The sequence below is a fragment of the Canis lupus genome, chromosome 1 (assembly GCF_003254725.2).
Source record: "Canis lupus dingo isolate Sandy chromosome 1, ASM325472v2, whole genome shotgun sequence".
NCBI lineage: Eukaryota > Metazoa > Chordata > Mammalia > Carnivora > Canidae > Canis > Canis lupus.
In genome coordinates this window covers 89,303,527-89,328,039 of record NC_064243.1, presented here as the reverse complement: position 1 = coordinate 89,328,039, position 24,513 = coordinate 89,303,527, and the positions used below count along the sequence as shown (strand labels likewise).

At 39.8% G+C, this 24,513-nt stretch overlaps 1 protein-coding gene across 2 annotated transcripts in view; it reads right to left on the bottom strand.

The window, feature by feature from the left end:
- DOCK8 (dedicator of cytokinesis 8) overlaps positions 1-24,513 on the bottom strand; it is a 230,735-nt gene that overhangs the window by 179,167 nt on the left and 27,055 nt on the right. For both annotated transcript variants that reach the window (XM_025423389.3, XM_025423392.3), the window contains exon 2: positions 717-819. In XM_025423389.3, the coding sequence (XP_025279174.1) occupies positions 717-819 (103 nt within the window). The remainder of the gene's footprint in view (positions 1-716; positions 820-24,513) is intronic.

The window sequence follows — 24,513 nt, the reverse complement described above, 5'->3', positions numbered from 1 at the left end:
TCAGTCCTCAAATACTATAACACATAATGTGCACCCAATGGCCGGTGTTAATATAAAAATATAAACTATGTTCCACTTCAAAGGGGAGTGTGTTTCAAAAATGAAGGTCTGCCCTGTGATTCCAATTATATGAAGTTCCAGGTAAGGCAAAATTGTGACAGAAGTGGAGCAGTGATTGCCTTGGATTGTAGGCTGGATGAAGAGATTGTTCCATACCTTGATTGAGCAGAAGTTAAATGACTAGAAATTGGCCAAATTCACCAAACTGTACATGTAAAATGAGTGAATTTATTGTATCTGAATTATACTTCCAAGAAAACAATTTTTTAAAAATGAAGGTTTCTAACTTGGCTTTTCAGATTGGGGATATATTTTTCCCAGTAAAAGCCTATTACAAACGATAGTAAGGTTCCAGGCCACTCTCCCTCCCCCAAAATATGAATCCTAATTTGGGTAAAATCAAGTAGCCTGTTTGCCCACTAAAGCCTGAGACTTTAGAACCACAGCCCTGGAGGGGGCCACACTTCATTCTAAGATCACATTGAAGGAGGAAGAGAAGAAATAGTCTGGTGTCACAGGCAGGCATGGCATTAGGAAGTGGTGGTTGGAGGTGTAAGGTGGCAGTGGAAAAGCTAAGGAAAATTGGGAAGCAAAAGCGTATGCTGTGCATTTCTGCCCTTGACCATTCTCTAAGCAGACCTGTAACTCATACTTACTAGTTGAAGAGAGGGGAAGCCAGAGGTACTTATGCTCTGTCGATGGTACTGGCCAAGGTTTGGCGGGAGAGTGAACTGTTTCCTTATTTCCGCTGAAGAATACCTTGGGTAAAACACAAACATCTAAATGAAGTGGTTATTTTTAACAAATCATCACAATTATAGATACAATCTTTGGTATCATGTTATAAAACTCATGCCCTGGCTGGGTAATTGGCAGAACAAATATGTCCTCCGTGGCCTATGAATGAACATTGTAGCTTTTGTCTGATAGTATATACTCTTGAAAAGCTCGTAAAGGCCCAGACACCTACAACCAACCATGCCTGCTGGAAGGGTAAATGTATGACGCAGAGGAAGAGTTTGAGGCCCAAGGAAAGAGTCAGGGCACTTGGATCCTTCTTCCCAAGCCATTCAGAGACATTGTTTCTGCATGAGGAGATCTGTTCTTTGATCCAGATATCCTCCATGCTGCCATTTTGATCCAGCCATTCTCATTTTAAGCAGTTGAACTCTTCTGGCCAGCTGCCCGCTATGATAAAACACTCTAGAGAACTATTCTATGAACACTTCCACCTCCTTGCAGGCACCTTAGATGCTACTTAAAATTCCAAGGACTGTACTTTTTCCAAACTGCTCCCGATAGAGTGAGCCTTCGAGTCATCCGTATCACAGAGCCATTGTCCCCTCAGCCAACATCGTTGGTAGCTGGAAACCAGTTACGTGAAAGTTGTTCTCCATTGTCTACTCACACCTACTGTCATGAGCTGTTGAACAGGGAAACCCTGGCTTACAAGCAGATTGACTTTGAGGTACTCATGTGTTAGTCATTTGTTTGAAGCTCAGAATACATTTTCTCATGTCACATTTCTCTTTTGATCTCATTTGTTGGTGGGAAGATTCTTAGGCTAATTCACAAAAATGTATTTAAAGCACAGTGAGACCGCTATATAGTATAACTAGACACTAACAGACATTTATTGAAGATCAAATGAGATAATATATTTGAAACATGCTGTGCATCCAACAAAGGGCTATATAAATTTTTAATTATAATTTTAAAGTATAATATTTGAGTATTATAAATAAAGCTCATTATATTTTCTCCATTATAATGTGTACTAAGGCATAATTATTCATTACCTTCATGATAAGGTTTCTGACATGGTCTGCTTGGCTCCCAAATGTGGCAATGTGGCACTTCTAGAGAAGCAGAAAGTCTGCTCAGGTCCTTCCAATCTGAGAGCACCCTAATGTTCTTCCAAGAGTCATACACTCATGCTGTACATTGTCTAGGCATAATTACAAAGTAAAGGGGGCGGGCACATAACCCAACACAGGACAATGATCTCTCCTTCCCATGATTCTGAATGATGAATGGATAAAAGGATGGAAGAAAATGGCTGGAGCACATTTATGCCAGGGATACTGCCCCTACATGACAATGCAGTGGAGTGTGAAACACCCCAGGAAGTGAAAGCAGGCCATACTACCTGTATTCCTGAATTTCCTGAGATATTGTCCTTGTTTAATTTTTTTAAGTCTAAGAACATACCAGGATAAGAAGTATTCTATTATCCACTGGGGAAATGCAACTGCATGAGCTGCCACTGCACAATGACTAGGATGGCTATAGCAGAAAGGATGGGCAATAACAGGTATTGGTGAGGATAGAGAAACTGGAGCATCACGCATTATTAGCCAGAATGTAAAATTGTGCAAGCACTTTGAAAAATAGTCTAGTGGGATCCCTGGGTGGCGCAGTGGTTTAGCGCCTGCCTTTGACCCAGGGCGCGATCCTGGAGACCTGGGATCGAATCCCATGTCGGGCTCCCGGTGCATGGAGCCTGCTTCTCCCTCTGCCTCTGTCTCTGCCTCTCTCTCTCTCTCTCTCTCTCTCTGTGATGTTATTATCATAAATAAATTTAAAAAAAATTAAAGAAAAAAGAAAAAAAATGAAAAATAGTCTGGTAATTCCTCAAAAAGTTAAACATGGTGTTCCCATATATATCCCAGCAATTCCACTCCTAGGTGTATATCTGAGAGAGATGAAAACATACCTTCATATAAAAATTTATACATGAATGTTTATAGCAGCATTATTCATAATAGAAAAGTGGAAACAACCCAAATGTCTATCAACTGCTGCATGGATAAGCAAAATGTGGCCCATCATGCAATGGAATATTATTGAGCAATAAAAAAGAAGTAATGCTATAAATGACAACATGGATGCACCTCAAAAACATCATGTGAATTGAAATGAGTTAAACCCAAAGACCACATATTTTATTAGTCCTTATATGAAATTTCCAGAACAAGAAAATTTATAGAGACAGAATGTAGATGAGTAGTTGCCTAGCACTGGGCCTTGGAGGCAAATGAGGAGTGACTGCTAATGGGAGGAGGGTTTTTTTTTGGGGAGGGTGATGAAAATGTTTTAAAATTGATTGTGATGATGGAAGCACAATTCTATGAATATATTAAGAATTAGCGACCTGCACATGTTAAAAATGGGTTAACTGTGTGGTATGTGAATTATTTCTAAATAAAGCTGATATAGATACAGATATAAATACAGATGTGTATAAGTATCCTAAAGACACAAGAGTGAAGGCAAAAATTACTTAATTTAATGGAACAGCCAGGAATGGAGAAAAAGTTTCAGAATTTGCTTTCAAGTACTCAATAGGCTGATTTTCATTACAAGTTGAACAATCATCAATTTTTAAAAACCAACAGATTAGACCACTGTCCATATCCAAAGGCCCATCTTGCATGAACACACTGTATCTTGTGTTTGGCACCAAAGGAACCCAACACAGCATGGTGATCACTTATCTGCTTACTTAGGGAGATGACCATAGACATGGAGGGAAAAGACAACCAAGCAAAGATCCTTCGCTATGACCTGGATGCCTTCTGACAGATATGACTCACTGCTCCTGAGACTTCTGCCCTCAGGTCTTCTCCACATGATTTAGTCTCCTGGTCATTCTGAAGCTCTTCCTGCCATAGACCAGAGGCATCTACCTGAAATGGGAATACCTAAAAAGGTTCAAGAAAGGAGTGGTATAGTAAGAGAGTCAAAGAAAGGAAGCAGGGACAGATGCTTGCTTTCATTTTGAAGCAAAATCTGTTGTCCTGTGCCAAAACCCCAATATTTTTTTCAGCATGCAATCAGAATGTTCCTGCTCTTCAATCTTTCCTTAAATGGGGTCAGGCGGGATTTCTGTTGCAATTCTCCACATCAGTTTCCTAATTCGGAGCCATACAACTGATCCTCTTCCCTGACAGTCGAGCCTGATCCTATTTCCTATGCCTACAGGATCACTTCTATGGAATGCAATTAAACACATCCTTTCAAAACCGTCAAATATGGAGATGAATTCTTTGTCCCTAAAACGAAAATAGCGAACTGTCCCATAAGGAAAAGAACTTATATTGTTTAAAGAAAGTCAAAATTAAGTCTCTCTGGAGATGTCCTACACACATATTAAACCAGCAAAAATAAGCTAGAATGACAAAATCACATGTTGGTCAAACTGTGAGAAAATCGGCATGCCCCACACCCCGGTGGGACCCCACAGGGTGGTATATTGGTTCAGTGCCTCTGGAAAGCAACACTGTAATACACAACAAGAACTATAAAACTATCATTACTTTGTAATGTAATCATTTAGCTTTGGAGAATATGCCCTATGGGATTCATACAAACATATAATTTGAGCAGAAATGAGTATAAGAACTCTGTGTATGGTGGTGAATAATTGAAAATAACCATAGCACTTAATGTGAGGGAGAGCCCCCAGTAAATAACAGCAAATAGGTGAAATAGGATTTTCCCACTTAAAATAAATATATGAATTAGGTTCACCCATGGAAAGGTACATACCAAAAAGTTACAAGTGAAAAGTAATGTAAGGAGCTGAATAGAAATGACTAACAGTATATGTGTAAATACACCACAAGGATCAGAAATCCTCTCAGTAGTTATATAAAGTAGCTTAATAACTACCTCATTCAGCTCTTTCTGATGTAAAGTTGCCTAAGTTCATCATTCAAAAAAAAAGTGTATACATATAAAGTAGCACGCAGGCACAGGTGCACTTCTTGAGAATAATTTAAATTCTGTGAATTTCAGCTATTAAGTTAGTGATAGGGAACTTCATTCTCAAGAGCACCTAGCACCCCAGAGTCAAAATCAACCCTCTTCATCTCTACATTGACCATAGTGAAGGGGAAAGCCTGTCTACACAGATGGGAGAATTCAGCCCAGGGAAGGGGTCATACAGACTTGGTGTCCACACAGGTAGTGATTGCATATGGCTCTTATTTCCTCTGTATTTGAGTCTCAGACCAAATTCAACATGTCTAAGATAACTTTCATGATGCTAGATTTATATTATGATGATATTTCCTTGATGAGCTAAGCCACTCTTCTAGTAACTCAAAATGTTTTAAAATATTTTCTTTTTTTTAAGATTTTACTTATTTATTCATGAGAGACAGAGAGAGAGAGAGAGACAGAGAGAGAGAGGCAGAGACATAGGTAGAGGGAGAAGCAGGCTCCCTGTGGGGAGCCTGATGCGGGACTGGATCCCAGGACCCCGGGATCACTATGTGAGCCAAAAAGGCAGACATTCAATCACTGAGCCACTCAAGTGCCCCTAAAATATTATTTTCTTTATTTCTACAAATCAAACTGGGAGGGAGCCCTGGGATTTGTTTAAAGCATTGGTACTTGGGATGCCTGGGTGGCTCGGCAGTTGGGTGGTTGCCTTTGGCTCAGGTCATGATCCCAGGACCGGGATCGAGTCCTGCATCGGGCTCCTGGTTGGAGTCTGCTTCTCTGTCTGCCTGCCTCTTTCTCTCTCTCTCTCTCCGTCTCTCATGAATGAATGAATAGATCTTAAAAAATAAAGTGTTGGTACTCCTACTCAGGAGTCAGAATACAAGGGGATAGGTAGCAAAGCTCTTTTTTTATTCAGATGGACAGATAATTGTGATACAGTTGGGACTAAGTACCAGTGGAACTAATGATGCAGCTTATGCTGCTAATAAGTGTGGCCTATGGATCATATACATCAAATTATCAACTGCTTAATAAAATCTAGATTCCTAGACCCTACCCCCATCCTGAAACAGCATCTCTTATGACATGGCCTGGAAAACTGCATGTTTAGCCAGAAACTCCAGGGGATTTTTATGTCAGTAAAGATTTGCTAATAGTGCAAGACTATGAGAGAGTATTAGTTCATTCATTCATTTATAAAACATCAAGGGCACAGAAGTGCCAGACTCTCTGGCAAGTGCTAGAGATTAAAGTCCAAGGCAATATTGTTGCCCCTTCTGGAGGCAAAGGCCAGTGGGTGAGGGAGAGGAAGACAGATGGATAATGGAATAAATGATTTTAATACAACATGATAAATATTATAATAAAAAATGTGATCATGCCTTGTGAGCAAAGAGGAGGGAGTTGGTAATTGAGCTTAGGAATGCTTAGGAGGCTTCTGAAACAAAAGGACTGTTGAACCAGGGTGCCTGGGTGGCTAAGTTGGTTAAACATCCAACTTCTGATTTCGGCCCAGGTCATGATCTCAGGGTCATGAGATTGAGCCCCGTATTGGGCTCTGCACTGCGCATGGAGCCTGCTTAAAATTCCCTCTGTCCCTCTCTCTCTCTCTCTCTCTCTCTCTCTCTCCCCCCACCTCTGCCCCTCCCCTCCTATAAAAGAGGACTTTCTAACCACACTTTGGGAAAAAAAGAAAAAAAAGAAGAAGACGGAACAGACCTGATGGAAAACAGCATTTTGTTTGTTTGATTTCACCATCTCATGACATCTAAACATTAGGTTTCTGTGCTCCTACTTCAAGTATTTTAACTATCAGGCTGCCCCATTTCTTTACAATAAATGTAGCCATTTGCCAGCTGTTTGAGTTCAAGTATATTAGTTAACCAGGCTGAGTCTTAGTTTCATTACGTGTGAAATGAAAGGGCTGGACTATCTGATTCCTTGGATACCTTTCCAGCTGGAACTGGCAAAGATGCTCAAGAATCTCCAAGTGGAACTGTTAGCACCATGATCTACACCAGCAGCTGTGCCAGGAAACTACATAGCCCCAGAAGGCTTCTTTCTGGCTTTCATCCCTAAAAGAAAATTCTTTCACTATATGCTGGATGGCCAGCAGCCAAAATGGTTGGAAGAATTTTAAAACTGATTCAAGAAAAAACCATGTTAATAAGTATTTAAAAGGGCTTAGGGCTTTCCTGAATGTGACACATTTTAAACAATCGTGAAATCGTTCACTATTGGTGGGATAAAGAAAAGCAAACATGTAATGTACTCTTAGTAACTAACAACTGACTTAGTAACTAACAGACCACTCAACAAATATGAGTGTAAAGTACGTGGCTAGTAATAAATACTAATTATAGACATTCATGGATGGCACATACACATATATGGCCATAGGCACATGGTGTAATCAAACCTTGCAAAATAACAATTGTTCAGGACCAGAAATGATTTGCACCAAGTAAGCAATGAGTGTTATTCCCCAAACTTCCTGAAGTATAAGGTTAGGGCAGTGCAGTATAACAGCAATAATAAAGATTTTTAAATTTACTGTATTTAGAAAAACCATCTCTGAATGATGTAAATAAGCCAGGGTTGGATCACAGTGCATGGCAAGGATAAAGTCTGGAAACACAGCTGGCTCAAGAGTGAGTAGTTCCTGGAGTTGACCACATTAAAACGATCTAAGGTGGAGCGCCTGGGTAGATCAGTTGACTTGGCCTCTGACTCCTGGTTTCATCTCAGGTCATGATCTCGGGGTCATGGGATCAAGCCCCATGTTGGGTTCCATGCTCCGCTGGCCTTGGAGTCTGCTAGTCCTTCTCCCTCTTCTCCTCTCTGCTTTCTCTCTCTCTCTCTCTCAGATAAATAAATAAAATCTTAAAAAAAAAAAAAGAATCTAAGGCTTTTCCTGAGATGTATCCTCAGATACTTTTAGTAAAGTGCACCTTTATATTTTTATTTTTTGTTTGTTTTTTGGGGTTTTTTTGAGTAATCTCTATACCCAGTGTGGGGCTGGAAGTCATGAATGACCACAAGATCAAGAGATGCATGCTCTGGTGACATGAACATGATAGAAGCACCTGGGTGGCTCAGTGGCTGAGTGTCTGCCTTCAGCTCAGGTCATGATCCCAGGTCCTGGGATTGAGTCCCGCATCAGGCTCTCTGTAGGTAGCCTGCTTCTCCCTCTGCCTATGTCTGTGCCTCTCATGAATAAATAAATTATCTTTTAAAAAGAGCACTTTTAAATTTAAAAGACTGTAAAGGGATCCCTGGGTGGCGCAGCGGTTTGGCGCCTACCTTTGGCCCAGGGCGCGATCCTGGAGACCCGGGATCGAATCCCACATCAGGCTCCTGGTGCATGGAGCCTGCTTCTCCCTCTGCCTGTGTCTCTGCCTCTCTCTCTCTCTCTCTCTGTGACTATCATAAATAAATAAAAATTAAAAAAAAAGACTGTAAAAATCAATAGCCAAAGCAAATGTTATATATACATTATGTGTATAATGCAATATATATAATATTATTATCATATGTGTATATAACTCCATGCCAACATATACATCCACATTTTGAGCCATGCAGTTTGGAGTAAATTCCTCAGAGTTCATCACCTGGGGCTTCATAATAGATATTTCAGGTTTCAAAATTTCTCATATTTTCCATCTCTTCTCGTAAAAGGACATGCCCTAAACATACAATTTTTATAAAGATGATTCAACAGGTGGAAACATGACTACAAAGAGAAGTTTGCCACTTACTAACAAGCTGTGGAACTTATGTTTCTTCCTCCCAGGGGAGTCCCAAATTCCTTTCACTTGGAAAATTGCTCTGAATAGGAAAAATATTTATTCGATGAGTAAAGTGTTTGAGGGTCCCCACAAGGAACCTAGAGGAGAACTAGCCAATGCCTTTAGGGTCTCACTAAGGTGTCACAGTCCCCCAGCCTGTAAATATCATCAGATAAACACCATATAAGTGAGTTTCTCTCCTGACATGATCATCTCCTACTGATGAGGCAGCATAATCACCTAAAAGAACACCTAGAAGTACTGAGTAATTTTTTAAAGATTTTTTTTTAAGATTTTATTTATTTATTCATGAGAGACACAGAGAGAGAGGGCAGAGACACAGGCAGAGGGAGAAGCAAGCTCCATGCAGGGAGCCCGATGTGGGACTCGATCCAAGGTCTCCAGGATTATTCCCTGAGCCGAAGGCAGGCACTAAACTGCTGACCCACTCAGGCTGCCCAAGATTTTATTATTATTATTATTATTTACCTGAAAAAGAGAGAGTAGGAGCAGGGGGAGGAACAGAGGGAGAGGAAGACTCCCCACGGACCAGGGAGCCCGATGTAGGGTTCCAATCCAGGACCCTGAGATCATGACCTGGGCCAAAGGTAGATGCTCAGCCACTGAGATTGAGGTCTTGGAATCCTGGGATCGAGTTCTGCATCGGGCTCTCTGCATGGAGCCTGCTTCTCCCTCTGCCTGTGTCTCTGCCTCTCTCTTTCTCTCTCTCTGTATCTCTCATGAATAAATAAATAAATAAATCTTTAAAAAAAAGAATTGTTGAAAGCAGCACCAAAGACAGATTCATAAGGCACCACAAAATCAATACAGAGAAAATTGAACCTAACCACATCATAATAAAACTGCTGAGAATCAAGGAGAAATTCTAAATGTTCTTGAAACAATCAGGGGAAAAGACAAATTGCCTTCAACGTGTAATAGTAGGACTGATCATTCATTGACTTCTGAACGGAAAAAGTGAAATCCCAAAATCAACGCAGTGATATCTTTAAAGTGCTGGAAGAAAACAACTACCAGTCTAGAATATTCTACCTGGTGAAAATATCCTTCTTAATAAAGGATAAATAAAGACCTCACAGATAAACAAAAACTGAGAGAATTTATTACCAGCAGAGCTAGACTAAAAGAAAGAGTAAAGAGAACTCTTCAGACTGAAGGAAAGCAAGCCCAGATGGAAGCACAGAAGTACTGAAAGCAAAGAAGTACATCAAAAGGATAAATATTTGAGCAAATCTAAGTGACAATGATAGTACAAAATAATGATAATAATGTGGATTTAAAATATACATAGCATTGGGGCACCCAGCTGGCTCAGTTGGTGGAGCATGCAATTCTTGACCTCAGGGTTATAAGTTCAAGACCCATGTTGGGTGTAGAGATCACTTTAAAAAGAAATTTTAAATCTTTAAAAAATTAAAAACTAAAATAAACATAGCATTAAAATCTATGTCAATGATAACACAAAAAGTAGGAAGGATAAATGGAGTTCATATATTCTAAAGGTCCTGCATTGTCTGTGAAATGGTAAAAGTACTAATTAATATTAGAGTTCTATTAATTATGTATTGTTGTAATCTCTCTGGAAATAAGAGACAAGTTGAAAAATAGGGGGGGAAGGGAACCACAGTAGAAATATGTATTTAAACTCAAATAAAAACATGAATGTAAGACCTGAAGCCATAAAACTTTTAGAAGAAAATATAGTCAGTAAGCTCCTTGAAATAGGTCTTAGCAATGTTTTTCCTAATCTAGCATCAAAAGCAAGGCAACAAAATCAAAAACCAAATACATGGGACTACATTAAAATAAAAATTTTCAGGCAGCCCGGGTAGCTCAGTGGTTTAGCGCCGCCTATAGCTCAGGGTGTGATCCTAGAGATCCGGGATCGAGTCCCACGTCAGGCTCTCTGCATGGTGCCTGCTTCTCTCTCTGTCTGTGTCTCTGCCTCTCTCTCTCCTCTCTGTGTATTCTCATGAATAAATAAATAAAATCTTTTAAAAAATAAAAATAAAATAAAATCTCTCACATACATACATACATACATACATAAATAAATAAATAAATAAATAAATAAATAAATAAATAAATAAAATAGAAATTTTCTGTACGGCAAAGGAAACCATCAAGAAAATGAAAAGGCAATCTATTGAATAGAAGAAAATATTTGCAAATCAATATCTGACAAGGCACTAATATTGAAAATATATTTAAAAATTCATACAACTCAACAGCAAAAAGCCAATCTGATTAAAAAATGGGCAGAAGACCTGAAATGACAGTTTTCCAAAGAAGATATACATCTTTCCAAAGGAGATGTCCTCTCCAAAGAGGGTACATGAAAAAAATGCTCAACATCATTAATCATCAGGGAAATATAAATCAAAACCACAAGGAGCTATCACCTTACACCTGTCAGAATGGCTAGCATCAAAAAGCAAGAAATAATAAGGGTCAGTGAGGATGTGGGAAGAGGCAACCCTCATGCACTGTTGGTGGGAATGTAAATTGGTACAGCCACTATGGAAAATAGGATGGAAGTTCCTCAAAAAACATTAAAAATAAAACTACCATATGATCTAGCAAGTCCACATCTGGGTTTTATCCAAAGAAAACAAAAACACTAACTCAAAAAGATATAGGGATCCTCGTGTTCACTGCAGCATTATTTACAATAGCCAAGACATGGAAATAGCCTGTGTCCATAAATGCATGAATGGATAAATAAATTGTATATACATATACTATGGAGTATTACTTGGGTTTAAAAAAGAATAAAATCCTGAGGCACCTGGGTAGCTCAGTCAGTTGGGCATCTGACTCTTGATTTTGGCTCAGGTTGTGATCTTGGGGCCATGGGATTGAGCCCCATCTTGGGCTCCATGCTAAGCAGAGAGTCTGATTAGGATTCTCTCTCTTCCTTTCCCTCTGTCCCTACCACCCCCCTCAAATAAATAAATAAAATATTAAAAAGAAAAAAAAAGGATGAAATCTTTTTCATTTGCAACAACATGTATGGACCTGGAGGGCATTATGCTAAGTGAAATAAGTCTGACAGAGAAAGACAAATATTGGTATCTCTTATTATAGAATCTACAACAAAAGCAGAAACAAGCTCACAGATACAGGCAACAGATTAGTGATTGCCAAGAGGCATGGGAGAAATGAGTGAAGGGGTTCAAAAGGAAAAAAAAATGTCAGGCAATCTGCCTAAGTATAAACCTGTCTGTTGAAAAGGGGCTTCTACTTTAGAATTTTATCTAGGATTCAGCTTGCTCATTTATGAAAACCAGGGGAAAAAAACCCTGAAAACTGTAATGACTTATAACTTACTGAGACTTTTACATATAATGATCTCATTCCTCAAAATGACTAGGGCAATAGGTAGAATGGTTTTTATCATCATGTTCGAGGTAAGTTATCTGAGTCTTAGGAAGGAAAGAATGCAAGGAAAAAAACAAACTCAACTATGTCAGTGATCACATTAAATATACTTAGAGTAAACTCACCAATTACAAGACAAAGATCATCAGATTACATAAAAAACTATATGCTACTTACTTACAAGAGACATCATATACTTTACTTTTTTAAAAACAGATTTATTGAGGTATAGCTGATGTGCAATATACTGCACATATTCAAAGTGGATGATTTATAAGTTTGACACAAGTGTACACCCATGAAACCATCTCTGCAATCGCAAAGCTTCCCCATGCCACTTCTTACTCTCTTTCCCTCAACCCTTGTTCCCTGGTAACCACTAATTTGCAATAGTTCTCTTTTTTCTGGCTTCTTTCACAAGCAAAATTATTTTGAGATCTGTCTATGTTGTAGCATGTATCAATAGTTCATTTCCTTTAATTACAGAGGACTATTTACTTACACGGAAATACCATCATTTGCTTATCCATTCACCTATTAATGGACATTTGAGTTTTCTCCAGTTTTTGGCTATTACAAATAAAGCTGCTATTAACATTCATGTGCAAGCCTTTTTATGGACATATTCTTTTATTTGTCTTGGGTAAATGCCTAGATAAACTGCATACAAAGTGATGGAAAAAGTTAGGCAAAAATAGCCAAAGAGCTGGCATGGCTATAGTAATATGGCAAAAGGAACTTTAAAGCAAGAAGTATGGGTGCCTGGGTGGCTCAGTAGTTAAGCATCTGCTTTCAGCTCGGGTGGTGATCCCTGGGTCCTGGGATTGAGTCCCATGTCACGCTCCCCATAGGGAGCGTGTTTCTCCCTCTGCCTATGTTTCTGCCTCTCTCTGTGTGTCTCTCATGAATAAATAAAATCTTTTTTAAAAATTGATCAAATAAATAAATAAATAAATAAATAATCAATCAATCATGACAAAAGGTAAAGACGACATTTTCTAAAAGATCAAAGGTCAATTTATCAGAAAGAGATAGTAATCTTAAATGTGTATGCACCAAGTAATAAAGGTTTAAAACATATAAAGCAAGAACTGCAGAAGAGGAGAAATCAAATTCACAAGTATAGTGAAAGACTTTAGCATACTTCTTTTAGTAAGTGATAGAATGTGTAAATTAAAAAATCAGAGATATATAAGATTTGAAGATGATAAACAAACTTGATCTAATTGACTTATATAAAAAATCTACACCTCATGACAGAATACACATTCTCCTTGTGCCATTTACCAAAAGTGACCATATACTGGACCACAAAGCAAATCTCAACAAATTTCAAAGTTCAGAAATCAGATAGAACAGGTAGTCTCACACCACAGTAGAATTATACTAGGAGTCAACAGAAACATAGTAGCCTTCTAAATATTTGCTTATTTTTGCAGATGGACTAATATTAAACATCTTTATGTTTATACACATAGGCTAAACAAATGAATTCTAAAAAACTAGTTACAAACCAAAAAGGAAAAAAGAGGGACAAATTATATATAATATCAAGACATAGTTATAAACTATTCTGTTTTTAAGTATGCAATATTTTTTATACTTTTTTTTAAGATTTTATTTATTTATTCAAGAGAGACACAGAGAGAGAGAGGCAGAGACACAGGCAGTGGGAGAAGCAGGCTCCATGCAGGGAGCCCAACATGGAACTCAATCCTGGGTCTCCAGGATCACACCCCGGGCTGAAGGCAGCACTAAACCGCTGAGCCACTGGGGCTCCCTATTTTTTGTACTTTTAAATATAAAAAGTATAAAAAAGAACATTACAAAATGTCTCCCTCTTAGTTTTGTCTTCCAGTTATGCAAGTTCTCTCCCCATAGACAATCCACATAATAGTTTCCTCTGTATATTACTGTACCTATACAGTATAGATGCAAATGCATATTTATATCCTGTCCTCCAATAGTGTACCCAAGTGGGAACATAATATTTGAGATTCATCTGTACAGTAATGTGTACCAATAGTTGTTCTTTTTCTTTAAATGAAAGAGTATTACATTGTATGAATATACTGCAATCTGCTTATTCATTCACTAGTGATCTGCATTTTGCTCTTTTCACCTAATAGATAAGTATATAAGAATTCTTTCAGTCTTTTTTATGTAAGAAAATGTTTTTTCTTTTACATATTTTTCTTCTACATATTTTTATTATTTCCAACTTTTTATTGAAGTATAATTGACATATAAAATTATGTTAGTTTCAGGTACAAAACATAAATATTTGTAAATATTGCAAAATGACCACTACAATACACCTAATTAATATCCGCCACCATACATAGTTACAGACTTTTATAATGAGCCTTTTTAAGGGCATCCCGGGTGGCTCAGTGGTTTAGCGCTGCCTTCAGCCCAGGGCCTGATCTTGGAGTCCCGGGATCGAGTCCCACTTCGGGTTCCCTGAATGGAATCTGCTTCTCCCTCTGCCTGTGTCTCTGCCCTTCTCTCTCACTCTCTCTCTGTGTCTCTCATGAATAAATAAATAAAAATCTTTAAAAAAAAAAAAAGCACTTTTAAGATCTATTCTCTCAGCAACTTTCAAATATGCAATACAGCATTGTTAACTAAACTCACCATATTATACATTACATCCCTGTGACTTGTTTATTGTTTAACTGAAAATTTGTACCTATTGACCCCATTTAACCATTTTGCCCATCCCCACCTACCACCTCTGGCAATCCCGATCTATTCTCCACATCTATGAGCTCAGTTTTTTTGTTCTGTCTTCGATTCCACATATAAGTGAGATGATACAATCTTTGTCTTTCTCTGACTTATTTCACTTCATAAAATACCCTCAAGATCCATCTATTATATTGCAAATGGAAAAAAATTCAAAATGTTTTTTGAGGAATCTCTACACTGTTTTCCATAGTGGCTGCACCAATATACATTCGGCTTCCAACTTTTTGCCAGCACAAATAATGTTCAGTAAATTGCACATATACTAATTCATACATTTATAAATATACCTGTAGAATAAAGTCCAAGAAGTAGAATTTCTGGTCCAAAGGATTTGTGTATTTGTTCTTTGTAGTATTTTATCAATTAGCACTTTAGCAACATAAGACAATGTACAACATGGTTGCATCAAATTTAAGAGAGTTAATGAACTGGCTATTCTGCTTATTGTACCTATACCTATCATAATAAAGTCAAGATCTGTTTATCTGATAAACAAAACCAAGGCCTTCATTGATAAGTTCTTTTCCTGCCTTTGTGGGCAGGAAGCTGCTATCTAACAAAATTAATCCCTTCATTTACAAGGCAACTGTAAAACTCAGAACAGTGTGGTTACCTTCTGTCAGCCTGAAGATTTGGTTTAGAAATTCTGGGTTTGTGGTCTCAAGAGGATTCCCATGGAAGTCAAGCTGGCAATGGGATAAGCAGGTCTGGGGCAGAAATAAGAGGTCCAGGTTGCAGATGTAAGTTTGGCTAAGCTTTCATTTAGGGTTGTTCTACTTTCTTCTTCTTTTTTTTTTTTTTAAAAGATTTTATTTACTCATTCAGGGGGTGGGTAGAGAACATGAGTAAGGGGAGGGACAGAGGGAGAGGGAGAAGCAGAATCCCCATTGGGCACAAGTCCAAGGCAGAGCTACATCCCAGGATCCCAAGATCACAAACTAATCAGAAGGCAGATGCTTAACCAACTGAGCCACCCAAGTGCCCTAGGATTGTTTTTCCAATAGGGCTAAGAGATCTGCTTCTCTCCACCCATGGTTTCTCACCTGTCTCCCTAGCAACCTATCATCTACATGGCTGTAAGCAATGCCTGCAATGGTGTAGTCAGTGTCTGCATCTTGGAAAGCCACAGAGCCTTGCTAAAGAGCAAATGAACCCAACTCTCCAAGCCCAATGGTCATCGGTATGTTTTGGCTTGGACTGCTCTTTGATGACTCTAATTTCTGAGGAAAACCCAAGTAATAAGGGCTCTCAACAAGCTGGTCAAAGATCTTCAAAGCCAAGTCTGAACCATGGAAGAATTCGTGGAATGAAATCCTACCAGACTCAGTAAATAAAAATAGCCATGCCTCTAGACATTGATAATGTTCCCAATTATTAGGATGGTGGAAGGCTGACACAGCTTTTTGGTGAGAACAGAAAATTATACCAACTTGTATCAAGTGCTTGCATTAGGCCTGGTTCTGTGCTGAGCACTGGACATGGACCATTTCACTGAATTCCCACAGCAACACTACCAATGGACTTTGTCTTCCCCCATTCAACAAATGAAAAACTCAAGGCAGGTATCATCTGTAGTCAGGATTTGAAACCAAGGCTATCTGACTCCAGAGACCATCCATGCTCTTAGTTACTATGATTATATAAGCTTAAAAAAATGTATTTAAATCCAAGTACACAGTTTAAAAAAGCATAGAAGGAAAACCACTGCTATTCATGATTATGTTAGAGAGATAAAAATGGTCTTTTCTTTCTATTCCCTTTTCTGTTTCCATATAATTTGTGCAGTGGTTGCCATAATTTTGTGACAGAAATTGTGTATGTACATGCACACACACACACACACACACACACATTCTTAACCTACGATGTTCTAAATAACACAAATTCTTCTTGAGACACAGGAACAAGCTTGAACATCTTGAGAGTCTCTTGAGGGCTCTTTTATTATTTGTTTCTTCATCTGGAATTTCTAAATAAAACTGTGTTCTCAGCATACTATATGAGCCCTTGTACCCACCTCCTGATCCACCTAGATTCCACTGAATTCAACAAACATTGTTGGGTGCTATTAATTAAAAGAGATGTGTGGGAAATATCAGAAAGGGAGACAGAACGTGGAGACTGCTAACTCTGGGAAACGAACTGGGGGTGGTGGAAGGGGAGGAGGGCGGGGGGTGGGAGTGAATGGGTGACGGGCACTGGGTGTTATTCTGTATGTTAGTAAATTGAACACCAATAAAAAATAAATTAAAAAAAAATTAAAAGCATCTCATTTCTCCAATCTGGTTGTGATTTCTTTAAATTATTTGTCCTGGGTTTGGCCAGTTCCTTGGCCATTTAGAGCCCACATGCTTTTTTTTTTTTTTTTTTTTTTTTCATCCAAAGCCATATGCAATGGGGCTATCTGTTCTCATATATGCTGGCCGAGGCTGTGAATTACCAGAATGTCTGTGTCTTAGTGAAGTGCCTTCAGTAAGACTCCGAGAGACTTGTGGCCTCTACTGCCCAAGGTGACTGCAGCTGTGAAGTACAAAAAAGCCTGTTACTATAATGTGAAATGGGATAATTTTAACTCTTCTTTCTTGCCAGTTTCCTTCCTTAAATTGTGGAATTTACTGAGGCGACTGAGAAAGTTTTTGTGTGCTCTTGAACCCAGTCTCAGCTGGTAGTGAACAAATGTACCAAGTAGAGGCCAGTAAGTTTGGCTGTATCTTCCCAATTATTGCAGCTGTTCTCAAAGTGTGGTCCCCAGACCAGTGACATCAATATCCTCTGGGAATTTGTTAGAAAAGCAAAAACTTGGGCCCTACTCCAGATTCACTGAATCCTGAACTGGTAGGGACCAGCCATCTGTGTTTTAACAAGCCCTCCAAGTGATTCTGATGGACTCTCAAGCCTGAGAACCACACGTCTGTTGTGAGTTCCACGCGTCCGTTGTGAGCTGAAAAATTTCCAGCTCCACCTTGCTTTGCACTCATCCACCCCTCGGACTTCGGATTTGGCCATCTGACCACCCTCCCTTAGCCTAACTAACCCTGCCTCCCCAGTTAATTTAAAAACCAAGATTCTAACAGACATTCATTTACCAGTGTTTATACTTATTAGTCAGATTTAACCAAAATATGCCACTTTATACAAATAAATGCACCCCCCAGACAACCAAGTCCCCCAGTCCCAGACTATCTCCATTTTTTTCTCAAAATTGATTTAATTTTACGTATATTTTTAAGATTTTTATTATTTATTTATTTGAGAGAAGGAAAGAGAGTGCATGCATGGAGGGGGTGCAGAGGGAGAGAGAGAATCTCAAGCAGACTCTGGGCTGAAGGCAGAGCTCAACGAGGGACTCAATCCCATGACCCTGAGATCATGACCTGAGCCAGAACCAAGAGTTGGACACATAACCCACTAAGCCACCAGGTGCCCCTCAAATTTATTTTAGATTGAAGGATGAGAACAATGCTTGTTAAACCAGAGAAACCGCATTGTTCTTAAGTTATGAAGCTATTAATGGCTAACTGTTGTTTACTTTAGGAAAGAGCTCTTTAGTGAGAGAGGGGGAGGACTGGAGACTTCAAGGGGGAATGTTTTGGAGAAAGAGCAAATTAGGCAAGTTGTACAATGAAGAGGATCTCTTAGGAAGAATAGAAGGAGATGTTAGCTCACTGCAGAGGCAAGAAGAGACATTAGCCCAGAAATCTGACCTTGATTTATTCTTTCAACAATTATTGAGGACCCACCTTTTCAAGGTTCTACAGTGAAGAAAGCAAAGGTCCCTGCCCATAAGAGAAGCTTATATGCAAATGTGCAGATGCTTGAGCTCTTGTATTTTGTCTCAAGCTTCCTTATTCTGCACCAAGCATTGCACTATCCAGTGATCTTTCAGCTCCTGGTCCTGCTGTTTCATGACTATGGGTATCTGAGGCAAGAGAATCTTTTTGTGCCTTCCTAGGAGGGCAGGAGATGGCCAAAATCCGAGAAAACTGTTCAAAAGGAAAATGTGACCAGACCCCACCACCGCAAATGCATTTAGCCACTCACAGAGCAAAGGAGATCTCCCCAAGGTTTCTGAAATTTATGTCTTTGTAAGTTCCAAGTATTATATACATTTTGTAAAGCCAAACTCATCCTCCTACAGCTCTCCTACGGGATAAGTAATATCCCCATTTTCCAGAAAAGGGAATTGAAGCAGAGAAGAACTGAGTGAACTAGTTCTGAACTAGAGAGTCTGACCTAGGTAATGGGCCCCGGCTCTCCTCCCAGATGTCTTCCTTGCCTGGGGTAAGGGGGGCGGGGGTGCGGCACATTCACACTCGCTCAGCTGCAGCTCTCAACCTGTTCCAGAAGCGATGCCCAGTCGTCTGCCAACATTTGTCAGGAAGCGACCATGTCCTTTATCTCTTTTGTAAATAGTCTTTCCTGCTGACCTCAGAGAGAGCCTCATTCTTGCTTTCCATCCACTACTTGCCATAAAAATCCTGATGCTGTATCCTTAATAACATTTCTATCCACTAATAAAATAAGTTCCTTTGCTCATCCCTTACTAATGTGTTCGTCATGTTGGGGTGCCTGGGTGGGTAGGTTGGTTAAGCTGCTGGCTCTTGATTTTGGCTCAGATCATGATCTCAGTGTTCTGGGATCAAGCCCTGCATGGGGCTCCATGCTGAGCATGGAGCCTGCTTAAGATTCTCTCTCCCTCCCCCTATGCTCCACCCCCCACTGGTGCTCTCTCTCTCTAAATAAATAAATAAATAAAGTGTTTATCAAGTTAGTGTGATATATGCAGAAATAAAAATCCCTTAAATCCCTTCCTAATAAATTAGAATATACTCTGTGCACTAAGAAGTTATTCAAGATGATGGATATTATGGTATCTGCTTTGGTGAAATTGAAACATGAGTTATAACCAAAAAGTTATTTAAAGTCCAGAATACTGGCTAAAAACAACAGCTCATTCAATTGGTGGAGTGTTTGTGTGTATGTGAAGAGGTATCTTATGCAGGATTTTCCCTCATGTGCAGTATTAGAATAAAAATGTATTGTATATAAAGTATAGCAAAATTTATACTAAAGGATATAAATTATTCCTATTACTGAAAAATGATAAGAGTAAAGCACATGAAGGGTAACATCATATAACATTTCAAGAGTCATGGAAAATGTGAAGATTGTATACAAAGAAATTTATTTCTCTATTAATTTATTATTTCTTCCTTATTACCCTTCTTAAAATTGAAACAGTCCAAAGAGTGTCAAAATAACAATAAGGATGACCTGAAGACATTCTTTTTAGATTCCTAGGAAATTATGCAAAATCCTTTTTTTTTTAAGATTTTATTTATTTATTCATGAGAGACACATAGAGAGGCAGAAACACAGGCAGAGAGAGAAGCAGGCTCCCTGAGGGGAGCCCAATGCAAGACTTGATCCCAGGACCCCAGGATCACGACCTGAGCCAAAGGCAGACACTCAACCACTGAGCCACCCAGGTGGCCCCATGTGAAATGCTTATAATTGGGCACATACATGACAGTCTTTCCTTTTATGCATTGAGGTGGTGTTCCTTTCTTTTCCTCTGTTTTAGAAGACTTTGATATGAAACCTCCTAATATCCAAGTTAATTCCATAACAATAATAGTAACTTTACCAACCTCTGAACACCTCCTTTGCAATCTCTGTCTTAAAATCCTTTTCCTTCCAGTAGCGAACCTCAGACTTCAGCACACATAAAAGTGAGTTTGGGAGCTGGTCAGCAGTGGAGACCTCTGGGCCCCACCTCCAGAGATTCTGTTCCATTGATCTGGATGTGGCCAGAATCTGCATTTTTAAACCCCAGGGGTTCAAGTGCAATCCACCAATACACACACTGAGAAGAAGCAACAGCTGCCTTAGGAACTCAAAGCCAATGGGAAATGTGACTGAGAATCCCAGCTCACCATGAAACCAACCTCAGAATCTCAGGTGATAATATGTACTTGGTACTTACTGGGATGGAACTAGGAAAAGAATGTGTAAGTGGTTCTGTTGGTAATTTCCCATTTGCCCCAGCAGAGGAATGCTTTATCTGTAAGGCAGTATGGTCAAGGTTCCCCCATTCCCTACGTAAATCTTCTCTTCCTCAACACCACATATACAAGTTCAAGGCACTTCATATTACAAAAGCAAAGAGAAAAGAGAAAGGCGGAAAGATGGAAGAGAAGGATATTTTATAGGAAAAAAAAAAGGCAATATTGCTCTCATAAGTAGGATGAACTGTGATGTCAAGGCGGAGTAATTGCAGGCTCTGTTGCAGAAGGCAGGCACTCAGCTAAACCAGCATACTAGCCAGTAACCAAATAGAGTTAGGAATTATTCATTTTCTGGCCTCATATTTTCTGCAGAGTCCATACGGGGTTAGAAGGATGGTTTTGTTCAGAAATCTTAATCCATAACAAATTGTGGAATGGGATTATATCTCCCAGTGAGATCTTGCTGATGACATTCTTCTCCAGCCACCCGTATGGCTACTGAGGGTTTGTGGATTCTGCCCTGAGTCTGGCTGTTCTGTTAAGAACGTGTCTTACTGGACGCCTGGGTGGCTCAGTCAGTTGAACGTCTGCCTTCGGCTTAGGTCTTGATCTGGGAGTTCCAGGATCGAGTCCCACATCGGGCTCCCTGCTCAGTGGGGAGTCTGCTTCTCCCTCTGCCCCTTGCCCCGCTTGTGTTCTCTCTCTCTCTCTTTCTCTCACTCTCTCTGTGTCTCTCAAATAAATAAACAAAATCTTTAAAAAAAAAAAAGAATATCTTACTGATGAAATTGTAGTTCCTATTAAACTCTCCTATGCAGTCCCCAAATATTAAATACACGAGGAAAATAGCTTTACTTCTCACCCTCAACAAGGGAATGACATATAGCTCTAACTTTCTCCTGTTCTTGAGTATTTTGTCTTTTATAAAAACCTGCATTTGACCCCAATTCAAATGTTGGCTGCACCCTCTTTTCTCAATGCAGGAGTGTGGAGTTAAGATCCCTGAGGGTGTTCAAGTGCTTTTGAACCAGGGGACCATGCGCAACACATGCTATGGTGAAATTGATACGTGGTCATTAACATGAATGAGACTTTGGAAACAAAAAGTCTAAAGCTGATTTCTGAAATACAGCAGTCACACATCCAGGCCGGAAAGCCAACACACACACACGGCTCTTCCACAAAATCTCTTTGGGTCAAGCATGAGATCCTCCCCACAAGAAGGCAGTGAACACGTCCCCAGGTATGCGAGTACTTCATTTCCACTTAATTTTAGAACCTTATGAAGGCTCACCTTCCCTGTCCAGAGCCTCCCTGCCTAAGCAGTGGGCAACACAAGTCAACAGCACCCTGTAAGGCTGAACCACTGCCTAAAACTACCAAGCCTTGCAAGTGGCAAAGAGGAGATGAGAACCCAGTTCCCTCAATGCCCAAGAAAGGACACTGCGATCTTTGTTCTTACTGAAAGTTGCATTAAGTAAGCACAATTGGCAGAAATGTACATGTTATGATTTAAAGGTGGCAAAAATCTCTGACCTGTGCTTGTAATTCCCACCACCCTAAAGCATAAAGGAAGTGCTTCAGTGGGCTGAATGATGAGTCACTTGAGAGAATAATATATACACCAAATCTGCCATGGTGTCAGGTCACTATTCAGTTTAACCTGTTTCCGCTGACCTCGTACGGGAACACTGAGGAAGTGAAGCCCAGACCATCCCACGGGGGTCTAGGGGACTGAGGAAGATAGTGAATCCTAAAAAGTAGTGGTGGGAATGGGGGTTGAGTCCTTTCCCAGGAGGGATGGAAAGTAAGGAAGGTAAAGTAGGGTTTTCAGGGCTAGTCTCAGACAAATGCATTTTGGAATCACACTCTAGTCCCAAGCATAGTAAAAAGCACTTCGTGCCTTCGGACACCCTAGGATCAACTTAGCTCAACTGAGCCCATTTCTTGTTATTTTCCTTAGACCAGGAAATAACAAGTTAGTCTAAATGCATGTTGGGTCTGAATAAAAGTTAACAATAAAGCCTGTCCTCATTTTTTAAAAAGATCTTATTAATTTATTCATGAGAGACATAGAGAGGCAGAGACACAGGCAGAGGGAGAAGCAGACCTGATGTAGGACTCGGTCCCAGGACCCCAGGATCATGCCCTGAGCCAAAGGCACCTCCTCCACCACTGAGTCACCCTAGCATCCCAAACCTGTCCTATTTTAAGCAAGGAAATCTAGGATTTTTTTAAATAAGCCAATCTAATAAATTATCTTCAATGTCCTTCTGCTCACTTACACAGTAATCATTTTCCAGCAAAGGATAAGCTTGGTTCAAATCCATCTTCATCACCTGCTAACTGTATGACCTTAGGCAAATTAGCTGATCCTGTCAAGCATGGTGGAGTGGACAGAGGTGTGGAAACACACAGACAGGAGGCAGTGGACAGACGTTGCAAAGCAGTAGAAGCTACTAGTGAGAAGAAACCATGAGATGGAAAGATGTCAACAGGGATAGGAGATGAGGAACGGGGAGCAGAGAGAGAAAAGAAGAAAAGAAGAGCCTGAATCCCAAATCTATCAGGCTGTCAGAATTGCCCCCATATGGCCCCATTAGCTCGGTGCCTTGTACAGTGAGCAACCTGCACAGCCTTACATTGAGGTCCTGGGCCCACGTCTACCAGTAGCAGGGATTGGCAGCAACCTTGGCAAACCTGGGATCCCAGACCCTTGTGCCGACGTGAGGGCCTATTTAGCTCCAGACAGACCATCACTGCCATGCAGCTATACATGCCTAGTGCTACTGGAAATGTGGATTTTTATGTGAAATCTGCAGTGTGTAAATGTTGGCAAGGGAAAGAGAGAGAGAGAAAGAGAAAAGAATTGCCCTTGGATCTGCAAACTCATTGTGCTGGCTATGCAGGCTCCCGTCCTCCGTACCTTGTGGTGCATCCTTAAAAGAATCCACTGTTAACAGAGGTAGAAGCTGGGAAAGCCCACTGCTATAACTACTATTACTACAAGTAAGCATGTAAGCTCACACTTACTAGTAAGCTTACTAACAGCTTACTGTCAGAAAGGGGCTGTTTTAATTGGCCCATTGAATCGTCACAACCCCATGGAGTAGGTATTATTACCTCTGCTTTACAAATTAAGAAACTGAGGGCAAGAAAGGTTATGTAACTTGCATAAAAGTTGCTATAGGAGTTAAACCTCTGGCATTTCCTTTTTTTCCAGCAGCTTAGCCATGGCAAGTTTAGTGTGTGAAAGCTTCTCGAAGAAGGATATTAAACTTAACCCTGACTACTGAAAGGAACAGGTTTTGGCTCGTTTTTGAGACTTTGAACTCAGCTCCAATACCACGAATCCTTCCAGGGGTAAGTACCTTGGAACGTATTCCAAATGCCATTCAAATACTCATATGAGCACCGGACCAAAGATTTAAGAGCCATTTACTGAAGAGTGAGTTTTTCATCAAATATCATTTTCTTTTTTTGGTGTACAGTTTTGCCTCTTCACGTTTCACAGAGGAGCAAATCTCAAGCATGATAAAAGTGAAGCCCTTCGAAATCCAAAATCTGTTAATGCACCAATTTTTTTTTCCAGGATGTGTAATGGGAAAGGCAGGAAAGGTCCCCAGGACAGAAATTTCATTCAAGTTTGTATTCCAGCTCTTTCCACCTGAAATGACCAGCTAGCACCCTCCATTCCCTGACACCTTGCTTCTTCCTAGAAACTTGCTCCATTCAGATCCATCTGAAAAGAAAACCTTCATTCTCAAGCT